The sequence below is a fragment of the Phaethon aethereus genome (assembly GCF_964289735.1).
Source record: "Phaethon aethereus genome assembly, chromosome: 9".
NCBI classification, from domain to species: Eukaryota; Metazoa; Chordata; class Aves; order Phaethontiformes; family Phaethontidae; genus Phaethon; species Phaethon aethereus.
Genome location: NC_138585.1, coordinates 21,795,606 through 21,816,612, shown reverse-complemented (window position 1 = coordinate 21,816,612; position 21,007 = coordinate 21,795,606). Strand labels below are relative to the sequence as shown.

The 21,007-nt window shown below is 38.1% G+C and overlaps 1 protein-coding gene across 1 annotated transcript in view; it reads left to right on the top strand.

Annotated features, from left to right (window-relative positions):
• NAALADL2 (N-acetylated alpha-linked acidic dipeptidase like 2) overlaps nucleotides 1–21,007 on the top strand; it is a gene marked incomplete at both ends in the record, with an annotated part of 379,117 nt that overhangs the window by 129,911 nt on the left and 228,199 nt on the right. Inside the window, one exon of the mRNA XM_082003692.1 lies at nucleotides 12,465–12,735. Coding sequence (XP_081859818.1) covers nucleotides 12,465–12,735 — 271 coding nt within the window. The remainder of the gene's footprint in view (nucleotides 1–12,464; nucleotides 12,736–21,007) is intronic.

The window sequence follows — 21,007 nt, the reverse complement described above, 5'->3', positions numbered from 1 at the left end:
TGTGTCAGTGAATGCATCATGTGTTAATGTCACAGATTTTTAAGAAATTTGGGATGAAATGTTGTGTTTGCATAATTCACGTAGGTAGTTTGTTACTGAGAATAGGGGTATTCATGTCATGGTAATAACAAACGGACCATCTGCCTCCCAGAATTCCTCCAGCTAGTAAATAGCTTAATGGGTGACTTTGTCTTCGTAGTAGATAGAAGCAGCAGTGCAGGATAACCATGCCAATATTTTTATTTTCTGCAGTGTAGATAGATGACCATGTTCTGTACGCGTACACCCAGTGAAAACCTGCTCTGCTGCTAAATTTCCGAATCCTGTTTGTGTCCTCATGTCTGTCTAGCTTCCTTAACACCACATTAAGAACAGACTCGGAGTAATATCTTTGCAGGAAGAGAAAGAAGAAAATGTACCGAAAATTACCATTGACGTATAATGATTCTGCTTTTTATTTTTTTTTCCCCAAGGATTTAATTGATACCGCAGCTTTGGAATAAAGCACTTTCCTCTTTACTGCCTAGCAACAGCCACCCCCCTCTGGCCTTCAGGTTGAAACATCACCGTGCTACAATAGCCCATTTGTACCTGCAGTAAGCAATTCAGGTGATTGCAATTGTATGTTGAATACTAGGGGGCATTTTTCAGCCTTGATTCCAATTCCTGAACATCTGCATGTTGTTGTTGGTTTTGTCTTTTATTTGTGCTTTATTCGCTTAAAAAAGGGCTTTGAAATTTTAGTTTGAAAATGAATTAAACCATTTAAGTATTACTCCATGAAACCATCACTCACTGTTCATGGGATACTTTGTGTGGTTCACTTTATTTTTGGATAAAGAAGGGCCAGAAGTCCAAGGGAAGTCTAGAACAGGCAAGAAAATGTGGGTAAATAAATTGCTTTGGGGGAGCAAGTTACACTTTTGGGCTTGCAAAGAAAAAGGCGGGAATGTTGTACACCAGAAAGTTTAAAGGAGAAGGTGGAGGAGGAGCGGGTAAGGTCCCTTTCCTGTGACTTTTCTAGAAGACTCTGCACTGCGATGCCTGTGTTTTGCCCTGTGCACCCAGGTGTTGCACCATGTCCCTAGATGCACTTTACTGGGGATGTGTGGACTTCATAGAGCGACAGGTTTGGATTTTGTGGCACAGAGACTGCTTGAGAGGAGATGAAGTGGGTACATCGGCCTTAGAAGTGACAGAAAGAAGGACTTTTTTGTATGGACCTGAAGTGGACTGTGCAGGTCATTGCAACAGAGAGAGAGAGTGACTGCAAATTTGTTGGAGTAAGAGCAAACTTATGGGACTCTTCCTTGCAGAGCGGTGACTTTGGAAGCCAAATCTCAAAGTAGCTCCAGACTTGAGCTGGTACATGCTTAGAAGTGGGCAAGCAAATACTTTCAGTTTTGCCCACTTTAAAAAGTTTATCATTCTAGTTTAAGTCCCTGTAAAATATTTTTTTGAGTCAGAGGCCCATGTGATGCTCTGAGAAGATTCACGTCAATGAAAATACAGACCTCTGGCCAGGCCAGGTTGGTGTCTGCACACAGTGGTGTACGGTGCGGTCTGGCGTGAGGCAGACCGCACAACAGCTCTGGAAGCCTTGCATTTAAGCTTAGTTATTTATATGGGAGCCGTCTGGGGTGTTTTTTAATTCTTAACAATGGATTCTCAGCATTTGGAAAAATCTGATCTATATTACACCGTACATAAAGATGTGTTCAGGACCATTCCTTCTTGCAGCAAATGAGCAATGAAATGAGGAGGCCTCTTTGAGGTCAAGAGAGCTAAAGGACTCTGAACTTCCTGGAGAGGTACGGAGGTGAAATCAGAATAAAGGACAGCACAGGAATGATAACTGAATTTTATGGAGGCAAAGGATAATTGGATACTACTCATTAATTTTCAGTGCAAGTGGTGTATTCTCCGTGTCCATTTGCTGGAACTGCGTTTCAGGAGGAGTGCGGACACGCTGGAAGAAGGCTAGAACTGATCAGGGAGGGCAACTGGATTTCAGGAGCAGAAGTTCTGAGGAGATGGATGAAAAGACTGAGGACATTTGGCTTACGACAAGGTCAGATGAGGGAAGGCCTTCAGTGTGCAAAAAAACCTCAAACTGTTGCAAAGAGAAAAAGATTAGTCTGTTCTCAACATCAGCGGTGTAAAGGAGAAAACAAAGTGTGCTCAAATGCAGCACTATGTGGGGTGATTATTTAGGATGGACAAGGAGTTTCTATATTTGGAACATCTGCCTGGAGTGGCACTCGGGTGAGCTGAGCCTGCCTTGAACCGAGTGATCTCCTATGGCCTCTTCCAAAGCTCTCTTTGTAAGATTTTACGCTTGCTCCTTTGGAGAGAGCTTTTTGTATATCCACAAGCAATTTGGTTTGCAGTACAGCATAAATAACTTCGGGACACTGTTTTGGTTATCAGTGTTGATTTCCTCAGCTGTATATTAGAACTGAAGGGTCAGTTCAAAGATGTCAGTATTTTCAGATAAAAACAAATTCAGCTGAAATGCAGTTCAGCTGGTGAGATGGAGATGATCTGAACTAAGCCATGCGATACAACATTCATGATGACATTTTACTTGCATAAATACGTAGAAATGGTATTGTATCCTTTCTCCCATTTTTTTTCCCCTGCAGTTTTCTTTTTAACTAGAACACCTGACTGAACTTTTAAATATTTTCATAAAATATCTAAGCTGACATATCAGCTAGAAATCTCTCCAATTCCATTAGAATTGTACTCATGAGTTAACATACCAATAAGAAAATGACACTGGTAACAGGAAGGTTCCATGGCATCGTCTTGGGGCTATCTTAGGCTTTGCTGTATACAGGGTTAACTTTTTGAGATTCGTGAGATAAAAGGATTTACCTTCCTTTTAATTTTAAAAATTAAACATTTATTTGGGGATTTATCTGATTCCAAATAATCTTAAATCTTCAAATAATAGGTAGCTTTTCTAAGCATTGCTAAGTTTTTCTAGGATTTCAGGTTAGCATGCCCTCTTAATTCCTCATTGTCCTTTGGGAACTGGAATATTATTCGAAAGTTAAATCATACAGTTAAATAAAGATGTCCAGTGCTGTCAGAATAACATCCGGCATTCAATCTAATTGCTTTTTAGTTCACAGCGTAACCTAGTGATTATCAATTGAAAAGAATAAAATACTGTCAGTTGGGCAGTATTGAGGTTTTTTTTTTGATCAGCAGTTTTTCAGTATAAAAAGAAAGGTTTCAAGGTTTTTTTTTTTGATCCATAGGTTTTCTGTATAGAAAAGTGTTAGTGAAACATCCACTGCTATTCACATACATACAGAAATGGTCTCTTGCTGTAAGTAATCATAATTCTCTCCAACAGTAAAAAGTACCACTTGGAGTTGATTAGGCAGCTGGTCACGTTTTATTGAGACACTGACATATTCCCTGTGGTCTGGGAAGAAAAGAAGATTATATTGTTGTGAAGTTTTTGCCAGGTCAGTGCTCTGCCTGTGAATGTGGGGTTATATGCAAACACTTTTCAAGGTGGGGGATTGTCTTTTTATTGTTCTGCTTCAGCTGCAGCATGTGTTGCCATCAGCATCGTAACCTGTTGGAAAATGCAGGGCACAGTTGTTTGGAGTTTGGGACCTGGTTCTTTTCTTGCATTAGGACAAAATAGTACTAAATCCCTTTGTTAAATAATTAAACCTGTAACCTTTGAAGAATATTATGTTCCCTTTGCTGTATTTGAAACAGAGGCTAAGATATCCTTGTATGTCCAAAATAAAGGTTTAGGTTAAGTCATACAGAGCGCTGTTATATCTTTGGACATAGTAAAGGTTTATTTAAAATACTTTAGGTGGAATTGTGCAAAGATATTCATTGTGATATTATACACATACACAATCCTGTATACCATAAAAGAAAGCCTGCCTTTTGTGCATGAAACTTAGAAACTAGGGAAGTTAAGAAAAATTAGTGGTGGTGATCTTATTGATTTTGAAAGAAAATGGCATCATTTTGAGAGATCCTCTTGCAAACGAGAGATTGTTTAATGGAAAAAACGATAAGAGCTTTCTTGTGTAGGTATCTCCATTCTGTATATATTTCAAAAGAACTTTTCTTACAGTCAGTTCATCTGTTGAAAACAGTTTATTGTATTAAAAAAAAAGTATGAAGGAGTAGATCAATCCTTTTTGTGGTAAGCATATGAAGACTGAGAGCTCTATGTTAGGAAGAAGCAAGATTTGCTTGCTTTCCTCAAAGGAGAGCCCTTCACCTAAATGGAATATGATCACCACCTTTTTTTTTTTTTTTTTTTTTGTGTCTCCAGAATGATGGGGGATAAATGCTAAATGGCATTCTTACCTGTTTCTACGCTGGATAATTAAACAAGGTGTATGTCATGAAAAAGTGAGTGCTTTTAAAAAAAAAAAAAAAAGAGGACTAGTTTAAATAATATGCAAGATGCTTTGATAACTGAAGCCCACGAGTATGAACCAGGCAATCTGGTTTCTGTTCCTCACTCTGTCATTGCCTACCTGGCTGCCCTTGAGAGATTTGCTTATACTAAATGTTTTCAAAAACTTCCACAGTTTTGTGGTTTTAATTTCTTGGGCATCTGGTTTAATATCAAAGTCAACTGCCTTTCAGATTTTGCCTACATGATTGTAAATGATCAAAAAGTAGTAATTTAACAAGTTATTGCATGGCAGCAGAATTTCAGCTGATTACACATGCTCATAGTCCATTGCAAATTAACATGTTTAAACAACCTTCACTTTGGCCAATGTGTTTTACTCTGTTTTTGTGTTCTGTTGACAAGCCAAATCATTCGTAAAGTACTGCGGTAATGTTGGTAATTTGCCATAAATTTTCATATTGCAAATAAAAATTGTATTAAGAAGGTTTTTATTTTTTAAAATCTGATATATTCAAAACAGTTTCTATCAAATTTACAACCCAGATAACATTTTGCATATGTTCCTTTTTGGCTGACTTGCAAAGGATCTGAATTAACTAAACTCTTCAGTTCTTTGCCCAGCAATTTCTGGACCCAAACGCTGGTGTACATAGGCAACATTTTTTGGACCTTAGCTGAGGGATTTTTATGACGGACACTTGCAGATGCTGCTGATTCATGAAATACTGAGAGAATTCACTATGTTGCTTTGGAAGACCATGTACAGAAGCATGAAACAAGAGCCTTCCTTGTGCTGGGGTGCAATTTATACCTAGTTGCTTCTGAAATTATGACAGATAATACCAGGAATTAATGAAAGTCAGAGTAAAAAGATCCAGGTTCAGAACAGATATAAACTCACAGAATTTTTACATGGTGAACATGTACTGAACTTTTTTGAATGCAATGTATTTACAGATGGCTTGCTTGTTGATGGATATTTACCTTTCAAAACTTGGATGCCTTGGATTCATGGAGGTGACTTTTACAAATGTCAGTTGATGAGGTGGATCTGGCTACATACACTGTGCTGTGATAGAGTTTAACTCATTAGATTAACTCATAAATCACATAATTGCTTCAGTTGTTGCACTTAAGTCATTCAGTAAGTTTTCAACAATTTTCCTTCTCCATCAATAATAAGATGTAATCAGTAGTTTTCCACTAATAAACTGTTAAAATGTGATGGGCTCTTGAACTTTGAGTGAACATGCAGAGCATAGTATTACATTACCACTATTTTAAAATACTATTATGCTGTTTCTGTGTCTGATGCTAGAATAGGTGAGGCATTGGGTTTTGCCATAGGTGTTTGTTTCCCCAATAAAAGATAGCATAACTGGAAGAATTGTTGTTTATTAAACAAATAGATCTGAAAGAGCCTTTTTCAGTTTAGAATGGCTTGTTATTGCTGAAAAGTAAGGTGAATACTCTCTGAGAACTCACAGATATTCAGAGCTATAGATGTTTTCAAAAATCTTCTAAGCTTAAAATAGACTGGAAGAGTAGACGAGGGATTTTGTGTGCACTTGCCCTGTTTTTACCCTCTTCTGGGCAATCATTTGATAGACCCTTGTTGGGTCTCTTCTTGGCATTCTGATGTTCTGAAACTTTTGGAAGATTTGGATGCTGGCAAGATGTCAGCATAACTGACATCCAAATCTCTTTGAAAGCTTTGGAAAGCTCACCTATGGCCAATTTATGACTTTGCAATGTTTAGCGTAGAGGAACAATGGATTGCTTGTTTTCCAATAAACTGTGGAATCACAGAGTGAGAGAATCAGTCATTTTTCAATGCCTTCCACCATCTGCCTTGAATGCAAGTTTGGCTTGCATCCTGATGTTGGCAAGTGAGATTTGAACTATCCCCGTTAGCTTTATTTAAAAAAAATGTAAAAGACGTTTCACTGTCTGATGCAGTGGGTAGCAGCAATATGCTTGGTAGTCCTGTAATGAACAACAAAAAGAAAATGTACAAAATAGCCAAGCTTGGAAGCCAGCATGGGCTGAGATCTGAGGGTTTTCTTCAATCCCATGACAAAGAGCTTCTCAGGAAAATGAGAAGTTTGGCCTGAAGCTGTTGTGCATGTAATTATACCATGATTGGAGAGGATACCTACGGTCCGGTACCCCTGCGAATCACCCAGGTGGACCTAAACAGTACAGAAATGCTATGAAGTTTTGTTTAAAAGTATTTTTGTTCCTGCTCATGGTATAATTTTCTAAATAGAAGACTCAAGTCCTTTTTTATCAAAAATACCCCAAAGCCATAATGCACTTAATGTTTAAAAAAAAAAAAAAAAGTTTAAAAGCATTTTTGTGCTAGAGAACTGCGCAACCAAATCTAGAGCAGGTGTTCTGTTACCTGACATCACGTATTTTTTATGCTTTCATGAATAACATTTATTCTGTGTCTGTAAAAAGTAAAAGCTGTCATAAATCACACTCCTTTATGTTAATAGCATGATATCTATATTGTAGGCATTATATAGCATTCGTAGAGATACGCAGGTGCAGATCTGTAAATGCTCCCTTTGATAGCAAAAGCGATATGTTGTTACCCAAGAATGAACGGGCTCTTAGCTTTCCCATCATGAGGAGAGACCGCTCATTCATCACTGTGTCCTGATGAGCCACGTATACATTTCTCTATCAGGCAGAACTGGGTGACAGCAGAGGGCTGGCAAAGCACCCTGCCTCCCATAGGAGGCCCCTCTCCAGTGGAGAGGCTGCTGTGGGGGATGAGACTGGCTGGCCAAAAACCAGGCAAAGGGAGGAAGCAGCATCATGATATGCAGTGGCTGACCCATATGTGGTGTGAAAACATTATGTTTAATGAGAGCTTTCCATTGCTTTTGTGCTGTAGGCCGGAATTATTTTCTTTATTTCAGGAAGCATATCTGAATAGACTTACCTGTTAGTTTTGGTCATCAGTATGGTCACTGTGTGACAAGAATGAACACAATACCAGATTTCTTGTGACCCATGACTACTACAAAATTAATATCAGTGCTAAAAATATGCCCTGAATATCCAGAATGTATAGAAAGTGGTGGCAGATGTGACAAAGGACACATCACGGATCTGCTTTCTGGAGCAGTTGCTGGAGGCCTTGCAAGGCAACCTGAAGAACCCGAAGTGGTTCTGGGTATCTTTAGGCAACTGGATCCTCTCCTGCACTGAGCTGCATATAGTCAGATGTTTACACCATGAGAATGTTTCTCTTGCATATTCTAACCTGATAAGTATTTATCCTCTCTTGGACTCGGAATTTTTTTTATTTATTTTGGAATCAGCAGATTTGTGGCAGTCGGGTCAGACCATGGAAATCCGATCAGGCAGGTTGGAGACCAGCCAGTTGAGCACCCCAAGTAACAGGAACACGTAATTAAAATTTAAGCAGATGTGGCTTGGGCAGGTGGTATTTCCTGAACACGTTTAGTTTGCTGTGTGTACACAGTATATGTGATGGATACAAATAAACACTCTATCTGCAACTGTGAAATACACTTGTGCATATGCTGAGCAGTTGGTCTGTGCGAGCACTGTGCACTCGCCCGGCACTGCCACGTCTCAGCTCTTAATGGACTGAAAAGAGTTCTGAAATCCTGAACATATGTAAACATTTGTAAAGCTCAGCCTGGACAAAGTTTGTGGGTAGGAAAAAAGATATGCTGGAAGCCTATAAATATAATAACCCCATATGATGTGTTTCTTGCATTCTTTTTTTGATTATCTGCTACTGGCTACTGTTGGAAATGGCATATTAGGCAAGGTAACACTTTGGTCTGATGTAGCCTTACAATAAATGTTGTCTGGTGAGTTTATTGCGAGTCCCAAAATTTGCAAACAACTATGTAGATGAAAAATCAGCCCATAAAAATTCCAAAATCATATTTGTTCTTAGTTCTTGCCTAGAATTCCACTAACTGCTTTATCAACAATTTCAGTGAAACAGAAGAAAATAGAAAGTAAAAATTTAGAGTCAAAATTTGTGAATAAGGAAATTAGGTAAACTTCTATCTCTGCAAAACTGGAATTCAGATTTTTTTTTGTTTGTTTTAATAAGCCCTGAAGTTTAGGCTATTTCCCACTCTCACTGCAGTACAGACTTATATCTTTAAAGAAAAAACCACAAACAAACCACACTTGAAGTTCTTCATATTTGAGGAAAAATTTTGTCCCTGTACTTTTTCAAGATTAAATCTATAGAAATCTACTGCAGTTTTAGATGGGGGGAGGGGGGACAGGTAACAGTTTCATGGGATTGCCTGATAAGGAATTGTGTCATACAGTTAAAGTATTACGTCTTCTGATTGTTAGAGTGACCTATGGTAATTTTTCAGTATCCTTTGAGCGATGTTTCACAGTGTATCACCAGCAATGAGCAGCTGGTTTATTTGCCGTACCTTGTTCCCTTCTTTAGCAAGCTGTGTCGAAAAAAGTGCTGTTACAGCAGATGATTTTCCATTGAGCTGCTGTAGCTCCACGTTCCCCATGGCTACCAATTTGAAAATGAAATTTCTGTATTTTGTGTGTGTGTGTGTGTTCATTGATTTTTTATAATCAAGTTAAAGATTGGTCTTTCGAGGTTGCAGGAAAGCCTGGCTTTATTACAGATGTATCTTTGTCTTATTTCAAAGTATTTTCCTGGGTTTAGAACTTTGAACCTTCAACAGCCTTGGTCTACTTCTCTTCACTGACCAGGACATCCAGCTGATCAGGCAGTAATACGCAACTTTGATTGTTTACACAGGATATCTAAGAACATGTCTTCATAAACATTTTCTTGATCTTGTCATCTTACCAAAGTGGGAAAGCTTTATCTTATTCAAGTGAAGTAGGGTCTGCTTTCTAGGTGCAATTTTATCTGTTTGGTTTTTTGGGTTTTTTTTTAGTTCAGGAACCGAGTGTATTTGAGATGGAGCAGAATACTCATAAAACAAGTTTATGTCCTGTTTAGATATACCTTAGTTCAATATCTGATCTATATTAGAAAATAAAGGAAAGTAACTTGTGGAAATCTCTTTGAGAGCATCCGTTAAAGGCACACTATTATTCAGGCTGTTACTGTTGTGTTTATTAACGTTGGTTCTAACTTGTGACCAAACATCAAGTCCGTGGTGGCTCCACTCCAGTAAATTACATGGATTTACAGTAACTGAGATGTGCCCATTAGCTTTGTGGTTATTCCCATTGACTGAACCTCAATAAGTAGCTGAATAAAGTATCTTTTTAACGTGAGTAAGGGAATAAAAAAATTGGCTGACGTTATTAAAGGCAGTATTGTAAACGGAAATTGGCAATCACGTTGGTATTGATTCCTACTGAGCACGCAGCCGCTTGCAAAAGTGAGAAACATAATCATCCTGAGGGCCTGATTCTTTCCCCTGCGTTAAATCTTACTACTGTGTTTCTCGGTGCCCTGGCAGTTTTAGGAAGTTAGTTAATGACAATTTATGGAGAACTCTGACGTGCATGTGAAGTGGTGAGATACTTCAGGACGGACTGTCAAACAGTGCTTTTCTGAATTTTGTCTGGTTTAGGAAATACTGTTTTTACATGTTATACTTGTAATCTAACTAGTATGTCATAAAAATAATGAGTTGAATTACCTCCATGCAGTTAGCAGAATTATATCAAAGAACAAGTGCAAGTCAGTCATTGTAAAAAAACTGAAAGAAAATCTTGCTGGTTATGTTCATAAGATTTATCAAAGTAGCCTAATATGTGCTGATTTATTGTAATATAATGCGTGCTCATAATTTACAATTTGATTTTAACATGCTGTAAAGAAATTACGGCGTAAATAGTGTGCTCATTCCTTTAACTTAATCACATACGTTGTCACAAAAGTTTCAAAGACATGCTTATTTAATTATGAAGTGGAAAGTAACTTCTATTACTAAGGGAGCAATGTGCTTATTGTATCTCCTTTTAATGCTTAATTCCTTTTACTGAAACTGAAGACTTCTTGTTGCAATGTGCCATAACCTTATTGGCCTGGGATAAGTTCCTTGCAATTATTTATTAACGTTTCTGTCACCTGAGGGAAACGCAGATATTCTGTTAATGATTTTGTTAATCAAACAACTTTCTGTATTTCTGCGCTGCCCAGGTTTATGTCATTACATCAACAGGCACAGGATGAAATTGGATACTTCTAATATGCTAGAGATTGGATTAACTCGTCTGTCTGGTGTAGACTGCTTGAAGACTTATTTTAGATAATTTAAAAAGATTAAACCTGCAAGACAGTTATTCCTCCTGACAGGATCTCTGAAGTCTTTAACATAAGTCCAGTGTTCTTGTAAAAATTTTGAACTTTGTACACTAATAACTTTGCTATTGTAAATGTGGGCTGGGATACAACGTATTTCTTTAATCAAAGAATTTTTGCATATTTTTTAAATCCTGTGGATGTTGGAAAAATTATTTCATCCATACATGTGATTAGACATTTGAATGTAGTGTATAATGCTTGAGCCCTTTCTAGGCTATAATAGGTGTTATAACGTCATTTTTTGCCTTTTTAAGGTTTTGATGTTGTCTAGGCAGTAAATGTTCTTTTTTTAGAGGTCTGTTGAACCACAAGATAGCTTTGCTGGGGTGGAGAAGGGAGTCTTTGTGTTTGCTTTCTGTCATAACCTTTCCTCGGTGGAGCTATCCCCCGGGGGTTAGTGCAGAACCCAATGGGAGCAGTGCCGGCACCTTCAGCCTGGAGCACCCTGCCTGCGGCTGCGCAGCTGGGTTCTGAATAGCACAGGGGTGCCTGTAAAGCGTTTGGTGGGGTTCTCAAATACCTATTGCTTGCAGTAATGGTTTTAAAAAGTCTATGCATTATTTAACCATTGCTTTTGATGTGTGCAGGACAGCTAGGGTATTTTTTGAGGTTCTGTTAAGGACCCTAAAGCATCTAAATATAATTGGCCTTTTTGTGAAGAGAAGGTTGCGAGTAAGAGTTTCAGTCTGTGTCAGTAGCTCTGTGCTTGGAAATCAATACCTGTGTGATCTTTAATCTTGTTTCTCAGTCCTGAGAGCTTCACAGAAACACAGAAAAAAAAAACCAAACCCCCAAAAAACCCCTTCACAAAATTCAGCAAACATTCCATAAGCTTTTTGTACTGCATTTGGGTAGTGTTTTTCATTTGAATAATGGTGCTTTTTAGTTGTGCCCTGCTTTGCTTATGTAAGTGCTTGCCTATGTAAGCAGCGAAAGCCTTTAGTTGTCCCTTCAGCATGTCTGTCCTCTAAAATACCCTCTACATCTGGTATCTTGTGGTGTTTGCTGGGGAGGAAGGTGGTCCTTCAGTGCCATCGCCATTCTCATCCTGTGGCCTGTCTGGTAGCAGGTGTTGAACAGGGGTACGAACCCAGCAATACAAGGCCAGACCAACCCATCTGAAGTCTCTCTTGGTCCCTCTGGTAGATACTGCCAAAATAATTTCAGGACTGGTGTCGTATGCTTGCCAAACTGTTGGCTCAGGTAGTCCTTCAATGCAGGTAGGAAATCCGAGGAAAACTTTCTGACAGCTAGCATAATATTTGGGGGAACAGTTCCATTCTGTTTAGCAAATTTGCTTTACTTGATTAATTTAAGCCGAACATGTAATTACAACCAATTTTCAGCATCATTCCCTCCCTGAAGTCCCTGAAATGTTACTTCAGATTGCATTCTTCATATTCAGTGGTTAAATTGATGTTATATCAAAAACTTGATCAGCACCAGAGAGATGAATATTGAAAGAATTACTGTGATAATTTCTGCAGGATTCTTTGTTTTAATTGGATATGCTTTCTATAAATTTTTTTTCCATATTTTTATTTCCCCCAAACGGTTGCTTTTGTCTCACAATTGATAAGAAATTATTTGCGAGCAAATGAAGGGTGGTTTTCTTTTTTTGCATGTTTGCTGTTAACATTGTGAATAAAATTACGGACTGATGCATATTGAGGTACAAGTGTCTTGGTGAGAAATAAACTAAAATTGTGTTTACTTGTGTTTTTTCACCAGGGATTTGTTACAGTTCCCTAGAGAAGATGATGTAGACATTGCAATGAAAATTCTGGTTCAGTGGTCTTCCCAAGGCCTTGAAGATGTCCAGCTGGTAAATTACTCTGTTTTGCTTGACCTACCGGGCTCTTCTTCAAACACAGTAACTCTGAAAAACAGCGGTGAATGCTTTTATCCTAGTGGACGACAGTGCAACGGAGAGACCAAAATGCTCCATAGCCAAGACCTCCTGTACTCGTATGCTGCTTACTCTGCCAAAGGAACTCTTGAGGTAATACGGCCATTTGTCTCTGTCATTTATGATGGAATAGAGTTAGAAAACACCAGCTTTTGTTGAACTTGGCTGGCAAAGTACACATGGTGAAATGCCCAGCCTTAAGCTTATTTAGCTAAAATATGAAGTGGCCAATCTCAATGCAAACTTAAAAATTACTCAGACTTGAATGCTTCATATGTTTTTGTTTTTTTTTTAAAGTATCTGAGTTTATGCATTGGCATTTTTGCTTGGGTGTACAAATATGAAAGCTGTGTCTAGAGCTACAGTTTATCCTTGTTGATGTATAAGGGCTACTAGTTTGAGGGATGCCTGTAGGAAGGGTAAGATGTGTTTTTCTGCAGTGAGGCCTGTGGGAGTGCTGGGCTAATTCCTGGAGCTCCTGAATTATGGTCATGGATCTTGCATACTTTCTTCTATGACACCCCAGCTGACACATCTGTTCTGTTTCCTCTTGAAAATGCCAGTTTATATTTTTATCTTAACTGTAGCTTTTGTTTAGGAAGTTTTGTCAGCGAAAAGATCCTGCCTGTTGGGATTTGTTACTTGCCAAGTGAAATAAGATCATGGATTATCTTGTTTTATCCTCTTTACTGTCTTCACTGGCTGCCCTCCTATATTTGCTTTCCAGATATATTGGGGGTGCACAAAGGGGTAATCATTTCTGTTTACTTTCCTAGCTGAGATAGTATAAATCTCAATACATATTTCTGAAATGTGAAAATTGCAATTTCACTGCTAACTGTTGTGTTTCTCCATTTTAAAATATCGTGTGTTACTTCCAATGATGCAGCTCTTTTTCTATCCTGGTTTCTTTATCTTTTAACAGTATAGGTTTGTTTTCATGACTTAGAACATTAATAGACTATATAGGAAGAGATTGCAAATGGCTTTGGACGATACCTCTTCCAAAACATCTTTATACTTAGTGAATTTCTTAATATTTATAGCATATCAGTTACTGAATTTCTAACAGTAAAATGCAACTGTTGTGTGTTTTCCTTTAGTCTGTGTCAGTGCTTGCCCATAATGTTATTGATAACATGGCAATGCACTGTGGAAATCTTGTAATGAGTCAAAATTGGGAAAGTTACATGATGCTAACTAACCCATTTTATGGACTATTAATATAATTTCAAATTTTAGACTGTAGGAAATATGAGAGCTGGTAGAAAGTCAGATCCTTAAGTTTCCCATCCTGAAGTCCACAAGCTTCAGCTTCTCAAAAGCATTGAAGCTTTTTGGTCCAAGGGATTTATTCCAGAGAGGAGAAGGAATGGAGTTCTTGTTCTCCTTTGGGAGAGAGACTTCTCTCCATTGCCTGTTTTTGTGTACCTTGCATGCCTACTTTCCAGATTGATTCTCGTGGTTGTTACCTCCATAGAGCCTCTGTTCTGGGGCTTTATCAACTCAACAATTTCAGGTTAAGGTTTGTTGTTAAGTGAAATGAAGTAGGCAAGGGTAGGTCCTAACCTGCATGGTGTACACTTTCACTGTTCCACAGGCAAGTAAAAAGAACGGATGAATGGGTTTGGCTTCTCACATCTGTCACTTAGAAACTCAATGTGTAATATTATTTTCTCATTGTAACTTAATAAGAGTAACTGTAAGGAGATAAAAGTACAGTTGTGGCTTTTGAGCTTTATTCCATGAAAATAAATGTGTTGCTAACAAATTCATCATATTAAAGGAAATCCAATGTTCCATGAAAAATCATTTATGTTATTGCCAGCAATACATGTACCACTTTCAGTTATGTTTCAGGGCAGTTTTATCTATGAGTTCTGCAGAAATGAGGACCACGCACACTGGGTATGTGCTCATCAGTAGGGATGTACCTTGGCTTTGGCAAAACTCAGAGCTTGTGCTTGAGCCAAAGAATGACTCTGTGCACAATTTTACAGTCAGTTCTGTGAGAATACCTAGCACCTTCACAAAACTTCAGATGTTTTCTTTTATTTTTCAAAAACTCTACCTGAACTGTTCTTAGATCAGGGTTTTGCCTGAAAGGGAAATTTCCCTATTTGTTTAGGCTATGGATAAGTTGGTAGTGATCTAACCTGCCCCACTTTCAGTCTTACGCAGTAATCTCTACTATTTAAACTAACGGAAGTAGAGAAACTTTAAATGAGAAGTAGCAGGTGGTGGCAGTTGCTGGGTTCAGCCATCAGAGGGGGACTTGATTGATTGCAGTGGAGCTACAAGTTGTGTATTTTGAATATCTTGCAGTGGGTTGTGATTGCAAAATCATGAGGGTTTTCCTGTGAAAAGGTATTATTGTAACAGCTACTCATAATCTGAATAATTTTCTTTCAAATGTGACATATCCTTAGTAGAAAATTTCTATTGTGTGTCACATAATCAGGTTGAATTGCTAATATTGCTTCAATACTGCTGCTTCATTGTATCTCATTTGTATATTTTGTACGCTAGAAGTTCAACCGAATACAACCATTAAGTTACTGCAGTCTGGCTACCAGCAGAGCTACAGCTGTACTTTCATGTTGACAAGGTTCTTTGTAGAATAGCAAGACTCATTTTCTTTGACCACCTGTCATGTCCATTCATCATATGGCCATTGTATATGAGCTGTCCAATTTGTGCTTTCTGGTAACAGTCTAAACAGCATTTGTGAGTAAAAACGTGGGCATTTGTGAACTGGGATCTACTTCAAAAATCTACTTAGTGCCATTGTGATGGATGGTGCGCTTTACTACTTCTCTGTAACTCATTGGGCCCTGAAAAGGTGACACTGTTTACCCATCATGGTGACAGGCAGGGCAGCCTACAGTTCTGGAGAGAGCTGTCTAGTTGGCTCTGAAATAGATATTACAGCAGTTATGTAAATAATATATCGTAGACTAGGTCAGTCTAAGGAAAGAATGACATACGTGAAATATATTTTTATTAAAACTTAAATATCAACTACCTTTTATAGAGTTTAAACCTTTTGTCTGCTTGATGAAAACAGGAAAGTCAATCTGGCCAACAGAGTACACCTATAATGGGAAATTACATTGCATCAGATTTATGCGTTAAAGCAAAATGCGTTGTCAAACAGTATCTAGCCAGTCTCCGAGTGAGTGTAGTGCGGTGAATCTGAATGTGCTGCTCTTTGCCTTTATGGCACGCGGTCAACTCATAGCTGTGTCTGTGTGTGCCGTCACCGGCAGAACAGTGGAGAGATGAGCTGGGGAGCTGTTGGTGAGAGCCAAGGAGAGGTGTGTGCGAACGTGCAGAGATCCAGTGTCCTCCTTTCAGCACCACGTTGGTAAGTAGTAGGTGCATGTCATAGCCCATCTGTTAACAGACATGGTGGTGATCCCCCGAGTGCAGTTGAAATGTAAGCAGGGATACATCTTGGCTGGAAGTGTAGCAGAAGGCTGGATGGTACTTGAGTCATCTGGGCAGTTGGTTTAAAGCAGGTGCACTGAGTACGGCAAACTTAAGGAAGAAACAAGTGTTCAGTTTTGGTGTTCTGGTGTTCGTCTGCTCTGTTCCCTGTTTCTTTAGCAACTGTAAAGAGAAGATCTTAGCAGATTAAATGGTTGTGTGTTGGGACATTCAAGGATGGACTAATTAAAGCAAAATGAAGGTTGTATTTACTTTGTATTCCCAGATTTTCTACAGTTATGTTTGTGTGACCTGAAGTTTTTCTCACCTTCCTTCCACCTTAAATATATTCACCCTTTGCTTTATGGAAGTGTTTAAGGAATTTTAGGCGTTGCTTAATGCTACACTACAGTCCTCTGCCTCTTCAGGAATAACTGGCTGTTGAATGCACCAAGTTGGTTCCTTTGCTGTTCCTCCATCCTTTCCTTTTTCCATCGTGGACACTCTCAGCAAGCCCAGCAATACATCACTTTCCTTTCCTGGATCTCACACACTGAAAGGACTATGTTGGTTCAGGAACCAGGGGAGGATGCAAGAACAGTACAATTTACATGTTCTTGAAATGAGAATGCATATGCAGGCAGAGATCTGATGGTTCCATGGACAGAAATGAATCATCCCCATCTTCAAGGCAGTTCTCCCAACACCCAACTATATCTCCTTTGTACTTTGACCCCTCCTCTGCCCCTGTTCCCTGGCTGCTTGGACTCCTCACTACATATCCTCACAACCCTGCCATCGTCCATGTTCCTTGGCTGATTCTATCCATTTCTCTGTTCAAAGTGTCTGCTGATTTAGGCATTTATACTTCCAACTCAGCCACTGCTATCTTTGATTCATTTTGGAGGGGCTGCAGGGAGCAGACAAGTGAGAATGCTGTTTGCCTCTATCTACAATATGCAGAAGAGATTCTCTACATCTGTTGATAGCGTATCAGCCTGCTCTGGTTCATTTGTTTTGGTGACATTTTCTCAGCTAAGTGAGAACCCAACATAGAGATTAATGCAACCTGAAGCAATGTGAGAAGCACAAACCCATCTGTTAAACTCACTCGGTGATCTTCCCACCATTCTTCAATCTTGGCAAGATGGGAATAAGGGAAGCAGGGCTTGGATTGCTGTCAGATCCTCTTTCACAAGGAGGGGGGCTTGCTCGCTTCATGTCAGATATCCTATTTTCTTATGGCTGTGCTGAAATGTCTCCTTTCCCCATCCATTCCTTTCTCTCCTCAGGTCCTTCACTCTGCAAGAAGATGAGAGTCATCCTTTTCTCTCTGACCTGTTCCTCTCATCTTTCCCACTCATTGCAGGCTTCCCACTTGTGTACCCTACGGTCCCTTCCCCTCACTTCGAGGTCTTTACGGTGCTGCAGAGCTGTTTCCTTGCAATATTTGCAGCTCTCTACATTTCTAGCTCTGCACCAAAAGGTTATAAGTTCCTCTGGAAGGACAATGCACCAGGAAGACCTTGACCCAACAGCTTGCTTTCATTTAATTTGGTTTCATTGTGCTGGAAATGTGATTAGTGCACCCTTATTATCTTTTATCTTCCCTCTAGCTAATCAGTGGTAATTTCCTTAACAATATTTCTGAATTAAGATTGGTGTCAGCGGGTTGGTTTTAGAAAATTTTAAAACCTTACCAGGTTATTTTTATCCCTAGGCAAAATTTCCAAATGAGCCTTCTGCAGCATGCTCACTAGCGTATCTTGAATTCCCAAGGCAGAGAGTGCATATAATTCAGATTAAATAATCACAGCATCTCACCCTCAGTCTTTTAGTCATTTTTGATTGCACATTGGTGCAAAATATCAAGCTAGAGGGAACCTTAATACATGTGCACATTTAATTCTTTTAGGCACGCCAATTTAGTTCATTATAATCTTTATGAACATTTTCTAAATTCTCTTCTCTTCTGAAGAGATATGTACTAGCTAAAATGAATCCCTAGCAACTGAAATCAGTTTGCAGATGGTTAGGGCTATAGGTTGGATAAGACACACATGCAAATGAGAAGAATCACGCGATTTTTGTAACATTTAGCCGTTTTAGAGGAGCTTTATTTATCTTTTATTTATAGAAGAGTTTCTCAGAAACTTCTTCCACAAATAATTGTAATTTAGACCACTGCTCTGCATACCTAATAGGCACAGCAAATTTTCGAGATAGTCTCACTAAGAATATGGATTTTAGAATAGACTTGACCTTTAAACAGAAAACAACATTCAACATTAACTACAGCATAGCTGCCACTCCGTTATAATTACATACAGAAAGCTGTGAAATGCAATGTGAAGATTATATAATTTAAAATCGCAGTCAAGAACGACAAAAACGATCATTGAAGAGATGTCCTGCAGAACATCCTGTCAGTTTTCTGGCATATATCACATAACCCTTCATAAATAAAGTTGTACAGTTCCCTAAAAATAATAGTAGTTCATCATGCGCATAAGCCCAGTCAATACTGCTGTAAGATTGTCGTATCGTTGAAGGGCAGTGTTTCAAAAATGCTACAAGAGGCTACTGCTGCAAAACCTTTTACTATTTTATAATTGCGGGTCAATACTGTATTGATGTTTTACTAATAAAATATTATTAATGACATTTTGGTAATAATGTCATTAATAATAAATGAGTGGTTTTAAGTGTAAAAAAGCAGAAGCTGAGACATCTTGATATCTACAGATATAACAGATCACTGAGCACTTCCATGCCATTGCACATAATCAGCTAAAGGCATTTTTCAGTAAGGCCTCTGTACCATATTTGAGAAGGAGCAATGCTCAGCCATAAACATGATTTATATTCCAATTGCATGGTAAAAACTAAAGGGTGCAAACACCGAGGACTTGGGAAATGGATTTGGTACTTTATTCAGGTTATAGTTCAAGAAAAAGTCCTATGGCAATCAATGGGAATTACATAATTTATAATAAAATTATAATTTAACTTTTTTTTTTTTTTAGTTAGAGTTAGCATTCACTGTGAGACAATACAAGTGGAAGTAACTGCTGTAAATTCATGGATCTCCAAGAAATGTTCTTCTCTTTAATTATTTTATTGTGTAATTTAGACCAGGCAGGTTGCGATGACATCTGCAGTTCAGTAGATAGCGGGGTTGATACCTACCCAGTTACTCTTCTTTCATGCCCACTTTTTGTTAACGGTGTTTGGTGCAAACTCAGATACAAAGGTATACCAAGTCAAGTGGAAATCTTTGTACCAAATCACAAGGCAAATTTTGCTTAGCTCATGCTATCTTATCAGCTCCCTGTAATTTCTTTTACATCTTCTGAGTAAATTTGAACCTACCAGCAACATATCTGTGTTTTTTCTGTTTAAGTTTACAAAGGCAATATCCTCCTCAGAGAAGGAATTCCAAGCAAAAAGCTGCTTCTGCTGTGAGCTATTTGGTTTGGGGTTTAGGGATCTTTTTCTTTTAAAGCTTTCCAATATTTTGAAGGTTTAAACCTGCCTTGAATGGATCTTGATTACACTAAAAACAAAAGCAAAAATTTCCTCCACCAGAGAGACTATAAAGCAAATTATATCAGCTTTTAAAAAAATTGCCAGGATGAGAAAAACAACATAAGAAGAAACTATAACTGATATAAGGAGAACAATAACAAAACATTTTTGTATTTATATAATACTCAATCTGCGTCCCTAAAATAACTTGTATAACTTCATTGTTTAAAAAAAAAAACAAAACATAGTTTCATGCATAAACAATAAAGAACTTGTTAAAATGCTGCTCAGCTTTGTGATGGTTATGAGTGACTGTAAAATACAGTATTGGTTAAACTATTGTTTGTTCTCATTTTTTAGTTTATTTTTGAGGAAGAGAAGCAAGTCCTTAAACCTTTTGAGAATGTTAGTAATCTGTAGCTGGAGGCAGATTACATTTTACTGTGCCTATACATCCTATACCTGGGAGCATGGCCATAAGATTCTGACCCTGGCAGTCCCAGACATCAATCAGTCATCCATAAGAATATGGGTTAGAATGACTCTATTTTTTTTTTTTTTTAAGAACAAAACACTTTTCCGACACACTGCACTTGATTATTTTTGAAAATAGAGAAAAGGTCTAAATAATGATGGTGTCTCTTGTGAATTAGAGCTGGCAGCTGAAAAGAATCAGAAGTGACTATTTTAATCTTTGATGCAGGTTGATAAATCTTATCAGTTGAAGCCTTAGCAATGCATTTTTTTCTTAGGAGTTATCTCTACCTACCAGTATAATTTTTACAGGCAATATTGGGCAACATTTTGTCAAAATCTTAAAAAATGATTTTTTTCTATATGTAGTAATATCAGCTTATCAAATGCTTTTCTATGGGACTCCTTTTTTTTCCTCGTTGTTAAGGTCTTTTTTAATATTTTGAAATGAAAGTAGCATTGAGAATCCGAAACAAGTCTGAAGATCTCCTGTCTCTGTGTTAGGATGTTGATATGAAGACCAAATACAAACTTCTAAGATGACCACTTGAAAGAGTGGAATAAAAAAAAAGAAAAAAAAAAGTGACAGGTTTTAAATTTAATCTAAACTAGTTGAGGATAAATCTGCCATCATATAAATAATTTGATGAGGACAGATTTTAGCTGTTTGTCTGACTTCTTTGTTGAAGAATTTTGGTATAAAGGAGCAAAGGATGAACCTCTCTAGAGACTGCTTTGAGGAATGCTAGAAACCTGGACACAGAGCCTTAATAGTAAGAAAGACAAAAAGTGAAGAAGGCCCCTCTCAGAGAAAACTGTTCGAAGTAGATGTCTTTTGAAAGCAAATGTGCAGCTGTGATACAAATAGTTGAAAAAATGTATAAGAACTGAATTCTTAAAAATGTAAAAAAGAATAAAAAAAAAAAAAAAGGCC